This window comes from Charadrius vociferus, unplaced genomic scaffold (genome assembly GCF_000708025.1).
Source record: "Charadrius vociferus isolate BGI_N301 unplaced genomic scaffold, ASM70802v2 scaffold697, whole genome shotgun sequence".
Classification (NCBI taxonomy): Eukaryota; Metazoa; Chordata; class Aves; order Charadriiformes; family Charadriidae; genus Charadrius; species Charadrius vociferus.
This window is the reverse complement of record NW_009649208.1, coordinates 217,010-224,438: the sequence shown is the minus strand read 5'-3', so window position 1 is coordinate 224,438 and position 7,429 is coordinate 217,010. Positions and strand designations below refer to the sequence as shown.

The window sequence follows — 7,429 nt, the reverse complement described above, 5'->3', positions numbered from 1 at the left end:
ACATCTCATAGTGAGAGATGGTATTTGGTAATTATAAAAGTGGTGATCCAATTTATTCTAAAGTCCATGATTTATTATGGCTACAATACCAACTCCAGATGCCAAAATGATCTTACTGTAGACTTCCCCTTAAAATACTTTTTTGAGAGGAACAGAAAAAAAAAAATTAAGTTAATCAAGCAGAGTTGCCTCTTAGCCAAACATTCATGTGGAATAAGTGCTCTGTACTGTAGTTAAAAATTGTTTTTTCTTTCATGGCAGGTATTTGAGATGGATATTTCAAAACAGCTGCATGCCTATGAAGTAGAGTACCATGTTCTGCAGGATGAACTGCAGGAAAATGTGAATCCCTGTGATGAAGGTGAACCCCTGGAAAAGCTGGAGAGGGCAAACAGTCATCTAAAGAGGCAAAACATGGATTTGTTGGAGAAGCTACAGGTAAATTACTTAAGACTACAAATGCGTGGAGGAGTCCTTTCTATAACCTGGAGTACTGCATCCAGCTTTGGAGTCCTCAGCACGAGAAGGACGTGGACCTGTTGGAGCGGGTCCAGGGGAGGGCCACAAAGATGATCAGAGGGCTGGAGCACCTCTCTTATGAAGACAGGCTGAGAGAGTTGGGGTTGTTCAGTCTGGAGAAGAGAAGGCTCTGGGGTGACCTTATAGTGGCCTTCCAGTATCTGAAGGGCGCCTACAAGAGAGCTGGAGAGGGAGTTTTTACAAGGGCTTGTAGTGATAGGACAAGGGGCAATAGGTTCAAACTGGAAAACAGTAGATTTAGATCAGATGTTAAGAAGAAATTTTTCACTCTGAGGGTGGTGGGGCACTGGAACAAGTTGCCCAGAGAAGTTGTGGATGCCCTATCCCTGGAAGTGTTCAAGGCCAGGTTGGATGGGACTTTGAGCAACCTGGTCTAGTGGGAGGTGTCCCTACCCATGGCAGGGGGGTTGGAACTAGATGATCTTCAAGCTTCCTTCCCACCTAAACCATTCTATGATTTAGCCAACAGAGGAGTGTCTTTTCTTAAGTGTACATGAGAAGTCTCCTAACTGCGAGACCTTATGCAGTTGAGCGGTTCTCTCAATTTCAGTGATTTACTTCTGTTAGACTTATTTTTAACTCCTTTGTCATTCCTTGGATATTTCCTTCTTCATTTAGATTTCTCTTTCTCACATTACCTCTACCCTTATCTCCCATAAAATCTGTTGGCAAAATTGATGTATCTTGCTGAAAAATAAGGTCTCTGTCCCTTTATCTTTTTGCTTCACTATTGGAAAGTTTTAAGAAATAATCCATACTGCAGTACACTTGCTTTCTCCAGACCTTTGTAGGCAGTATTGTTCTGTTTCCTTCTGCTGAAGCTCATAGTCCTACTTTTGAAAGGTGGTTTGTCCTGACAGACTTGAATACAGCTGAGTGCCCGCCAGACTTTTCCCATATAAAATCATGCTTTAAAAAAAATCCTCTCTTCCTCCTTCACGATTAGCCCTTTCTCCCATAGCCTGGCCAAGACTTGTTTTGGGTTTCAATATGTATTGTCTTGCCTCTTCTTGAAAGACAAGCTCTTCTTTTTGCATTGCCAGGCCATTTCTTCTTATATTTGTTAATTTGAACAAACGTTGGGAAGAGCTAAGAGAACATCTTCAGCTTCTGATCCCTGAAAATAGAAGCAGGGTAAAAAAAGAAGAATAAAGTCCTCATTATTTTTGTGTTTATGGGCTAAGGGTGCTGTGCTGTGCTCTTTTGATACTGAAAACAGGGATGACTTGCTTTTTCACTATTACTATTTTTGCTTTTTTATTTATTTATTTATTTATTTACTGCTACCTGGGCTTTTACGTCTGTTCTGAAAATGCACTAAGGGCATAGAAAAATTATGAGTGACTGATTTGAAAGGCTCTGTTGAAGCTCTTCTGTTCTTCCAGAGTGTCATACTGTAATGCGTCTTCCTCAGCTCCTTAACCTCTTCATCTTTTTGTTCGTATAGTTTCTTCATTCCGCTGCTTGGGCCCTTTCCTAGGAACAGTCAGAATTCCCCCACTTCCCACAGTGAAACATTTGCTACTGCTGAGGTCCCAGGGTTTCTGAGTACTACTCAGTGGCTTTTTTCGCAGAGGAAGCTGTAGGTCTTTTATTGGAGAATAGGGAATGCTGTCTGCTTCTAGACTTAACGCTGAGGTTCTTTTTCCCTCTAACCTCTCCATCCTGCTAATTTACATTGTTACATAGGGTTCCCATTGCTCCATCACTGTCACGCGAGTCATGTCTTCCAGTGCTACTCCAGCTGCTGTTTTTCTTTTTCTCCCTGCAGCTCCAGTTCCTTGTTATTCTCAACTGTCCCTGGCTCGCTGCAACTTGCATGTCTCCTTCCCTCTGTAAAGCTTTCAGAAGTCCTTCAGATTGATTTGGCCACTATAAGGAGATTCTGTTTATGATACAGAGTAGGCATTTCTGGTGTCATCTACCTACACAGATGTCTTTTAGAATCATCTATGTAATTAAGTTCTTTTCTTAACATATAGGATGTCATAATGTAAAAAAAAAAAAAAGTTATTCAGGATGTCGCAATTTATTATACTGTTATTGTTTACAGGTTGCTCATGCTAAAATTCAGAGTCTGGAATCCAGCATGGAGACTATTTTGACTCGAGAGAACAAAATGAAGACTGTAATTCAGTCCCTGGAACAGGAGAAGATAACATATCAAAAGACTCTTGAGCAGATAATGAAGTATTTGCCAGCAGAAGCATTGTCTGACTGTGAACTGCTCCTGAAGGAAGTAAACTACAATCCAAATAATAAAGTTAAATAAGGAGTAAGCCATAAACCAGGGTTTTCTAGGCAGCGTTTCTTCAAAAAAAAAAAAAAAAGGGAAAGAAAAGATGATTATGCTGCTTTCAAAAGACTTAGCAATAGGCAACGGTATTATCCAAAACTAGTGCTGGGACACTCATAGCTACAGATGGGCTTTCAAATGTCAGTATGCAAATTCAGGCTATTAATTTTTTTATGATTATGTAAATAAATCACAAGGGGGAAATAAAAGATTCTCATGTAATTATGATAAGTAGATGTATATTTAGAGTTGACCTAAAGGAAAGGAGACATTTCAGTAGTCAACACCAAAATAATGGTGATCTACAAATTCACTCTGGATGTGCTTGTCTTCTAGTGAAATGAGGATAATGTGTCTTTATATATATGTATGTTGAATAATACTTGAAGAAAAAAAAAAAAAGAAGAATGTAATCTTCCCTCCAAAGAGCAGCATGTTTCACATGTTCTGTGGAAAATCTTTGTGAACTCATGCGTGCCTCTCTTTTAATTCTACTGACATTGTGCGCACAGACCAATAAGCAGAATAAGTATCATGACTTGGTTCATACAGAAAGAGCTCTAGTGCCACCCGCTGCCTGGGCTGTACTGGTCAGCAGTGTAATTCCACATGCATGTTGGAACTGGAAACAAAGAGCATCATGTCATGGCTCCGCCTCCATAACTCAGAGCTAAGAAATCTCTATCTATACACACTTGCGGGACTTGTAAAAGCAAGAGCTAACAGTGACTGCTACCTCCTTCACAGCCTGTTTGCTTCCACCTGTCCTGGGGTTGGTCATGATGACAGGAGGAAGGAAGCAAGGCTGTGGGATGGTATTTATTGTAATGTTAGTTTTCTGCAGGGGACTTGCTGTCCTAAGAGTTAGGTGTGTAAGGGGTTCTCATTTAACCAAAGATATACTGCAAGAAGCCTTGTCTTACCGTAGTGGGAACCAGAAAGCTGTTCTAAAATTTTATTTGAAGTGAAAATTGAGGCAGGTTGCAGGAAGTTGAGCATAAGCACGATAGAGGACCAAGCAAGTTTCAAATATTACATACCTTTCAGTTTTCACATACACAGTGGATATACATTTCGAAGGGGATTCTGAAGTACAGGTGCAGTTTTAATAATGCTTTCAGGTTATTCCTGTTTTAATACTGCTTTGTGGTCTTCTTTTTAAAACAAAAGTCATGAATTTGTGTGTTCTGGGAAGAAGGTGAGGTAAGCTCTGATCATTTCAAGGGAGAATATATGTTTATAAAGGTATGAAAAGATGCATATAGATTTGAAAATGTTTTTGAGTGGAATTTTTGAGATGGCTTAGACAAATGTGTAATAGACACGTATTTTGGAGTGCATGTCTGAACCGTTAATTGAGTGTTACAGTGGCTCATGTTATCTCTTACCATTTATGCTGTATTTCAGGAAACAGTTCTTTTTAGTAAGAAAAACAATTAAGCAAAGTGCCAAATCCAGCAGTGTCTTTATGCATAAGATTGTGCAATTTAGAAGGCAACGACTGAATATCACTGCTTTCTAAGTATTACGCTTTATGTTGATAGAAAAGTAAGGAACAACAATGCTGATTTGCTGCACGCTGCTGTGGAACTTGGGGGTTTGGGGTCTCCTGGGTTTTATTTTTGTTGTTATTTTTTACTTCCATGGTGTTTTATTTGATTAAAGATACTGATTTACTTCAGTCTCTCTTTTTACAGTTGGAGTGAAAGGTCTTAACACTGTGTGTAAAAATTATGTGGAATCTGTCTAGATATTTCAAGAATATTGTATTGTACTAGGTGGGAAAATGCCAAGTGAAAAGGCAGTTCTTTGCAGTTTTGTTCAGAGTAAATTTTAGCTGATGTGTACATAGAAAACCAATCCCAGGAACTGCAGTAGTGTGTATTACAAAGAATCAAGGTTATTCAGATACTACTTTTTTTTTTTTTTTTTAAGATGCACTGAATGTGCTTTATCCTCTATTTCACTTATAAAATTTTTCATGTAATGCCTGGAGAAATTCCAATAAATGTCATTGCTGCATTTCCCATGGCTAGTTCTATTTTTCTACACTTCAAGTACCAATCTCATTCTCAATAGTACTGCTTACATGAAAGATGAAAAGGATCTGGGTTTAGTTTCTGATTGTGGGGAAAACAACTACAGGATTTGTAGAAGGACACAGGGAGGATTAGAAATTCTTATTGGGGAAAACAGTCTTGCATTGTTCTTAACTGAAGATGAAGTGATTGAAAGGTATTTTTCTTCTGTAGCAGTACATTTAGTACGTATGCATGTTGAGAATAGTAATTTGATGAACTCTACGCTGTGCATCTAGCTTGGGAGGGGGTGGAGGACACCATATCAACCAGTACGAATAAACTGCAGGAGTAAAACCACAATAAGGTGAGTGCCTCATGACATCAGGACATTTGTATTCTGAGCACAAGTGTGCCTTGTAACTGGCACTCTCTAGAGTGTCTAGTTTGAAGTCTGCACTCAAGCAGGTATGCTCCAGATCATCTCCAGATGAATAACCAGCACAATCATCTAGAAGACTGTGAACAGTGTGTGTGTTTGTGTCCATCTGTTTGTGTCTCCCTGTCTGTTGTATAGATAGTTTTACAGATGTTCTGTTCTGATTGCAGTTGTGCAGCTGTGAAGAGGCAAGTCTGAGGTGCAGTGGACCAGAGACAGAGCTGCAAGAATATTTGCTTGGGAGAAGGGACAGTTCCTTGGTTCAAACAAATTGCTCTTTTTTTCCTGTATTTGTTTTTCTGTTTGGGAAAAAAGTTTTCAGAATAAAGCTATTGTTCTGTCTGAGCTAAGCACAACAGCGCTCTCAGTTTTTGCAGTCAATTTGCAGACAACTTACTCAGGAGGAAAAAGTATGTGTTGTTTTCAGGAACAGCTAACTTAGACTGGTTTCTGCTGGCAGAGGGCTTTTTTAAAAGTCTGGGAAGACATCCGTCCTTTTACCTAGCAACTAACCTGTAAATGAAGAGTACTACTTGCCAGGAATACAGTTGAAATAGGTCAGTCTGGTAAGAAAGGCTAACGGAGGGAACTCTGGTATTTGCATCTTTTATGGATGGAAAACTTGGTCAGAAAGTTGGGGTTTGTGTGTTTTTTTTTCTTTCCTAAAAAGGAGAGTATTTCTCTTCTAAAAAGAGGAATATTTATTTAAGGTGCCTTCAAGTTGTGTTTTGTTTACTTTTCTCTAAAAAAGCATTAGATTTTACTGAAAAAAATTAGTCTCCTGATAAATGGCATGTTCCAGTTGAAGACCTCACTTGAAATCACAAATCCAGCTAATCTTAAGTGGTTTGATTATGCCCTCTTCAACATGACACTGCCTTGCTTAATATCACTACAAGAAAGCTGAACAGTTTGTAACATAGGAAAGAATTTCAGCCGTTTGGTCCAAGAATTTGATATTACTAGTATGATCCAGAGGGTCTGCGTTTGGACACTTAATCTAAACCTATAACCACATAGGTATTAGTGTGAATAGCCTTTTGTGTGACCCCAGGCACTGTTAATAGTGATTATCCACTCAGTCTTCGTAGTCATAGATGGGTGTTGACAGGCATGTGCAGGCTGTGACATGTCAAGCTTGATGCTGGGCTACGCCATCCATTTGAAGAGTTGTAATTGATTCTGAATTTTGTAGTTCAGCTTTTACTGTCAGTGTTGGCTATGGAATGCATTTAACATATGCTTTGCCTTCCTCAGTCTTTCTAGTGACTAGAAAGAACAAAATTTAACTTTTTTTTTCCAAAGCGGCATATTGAATGCGTAGCTATATCCTTCAGACATCTGGTGTGCTAGGGATAGAGTTTATATGCCTAAAGTTTAATATAATAGCTCACTCTGTCTGAAAGCATGTTAAACTTGGCAGTGACAGTAAAAAGCTGGGGAGCAAAGCAGAGATTACTGTATGCCTTGAGCAGCTAATGGGTTGTGCTCCGACTGGCTTACAATGACGTGGAATTTGGGCAGACTGGTACTTGGTGTGTTGTTTTGGTTTTATTTTAACGTTGACCTTCTGGAACAAAGGAAGGAGCTGGCGGTGACCCTTTACCAAAATGTTGTGTTGGGGTTTTATTTGAGTTGAGAAGGTTTTCCACTCCTTTAACATTCTTTTCTGAACACCTGCTCAGCAACCAATTTTTAACAAGGGAATTGGGAACTGTTGTTCATAGTCTTGCCATCAGAAAAACTTCTCTTGGAGCTTATCCAAACTGTTCCTGTACTCAAATTACAACTTATTCAAGTCTTCACTCTGATAAAAGAAAGTTAGACATTTTTAAGATACTTATTTTATTTTTGGTTAGAGTGTGTGCTGAGAGATGACATAAATGCCATACATCATGTCCTGCTGGAACGTACACGGGGAGAAGTATCGAGTGAGCTTGTGCTTGTAAAACACTGGACTAAGAGACGTCACTTCTTAGTGTGGGAAGTAGGTCTATATCTGACTTTAAATCAGACCTATTTGTTCTGGCTGTGAGTAGTCTATGTTGTTACCTGTCTGATTACTTCAATTGCCTGTGTACACTCACTATTTGGAGTTGCAGATATTGAGATGTATACAGCCGTTTTTGTCTAAAA

General features: G+C 39.1%; 1 protein-coding gene across 2 annotated transcripts in view; it reads left to right on the top strand.

Moving 5' to 3' along the window:
* TBC1D4 (TBC1 domain family, member 4) overlaps positions 1 to 2,926 on the top strand; it is a 53,920-nt gene extending 50,994 nt beyond the window's left edge. For both annotated transcript variants that reach the window (XM_009888982.1, XM_009888983.1), the window contains 2 exons: positions 262 to 438; positions 2,594 to 2,926. In XM_009888982.1, coding sequence (XP_009887284.1) covers positions 262 to 438; positions 2,594 to 2,812 — 396 coding nt within the window. In that variant the 3' untranslated portion in view covers positions 2,813 to 2,926. The remainder of the gene's footprint in view (positions 1 to 261; positions 439 to 2,593) is intronic.
* The last annotated feature ends 4,503 nt before the right edge of the window (positions 2,927 to 7,429 follow it).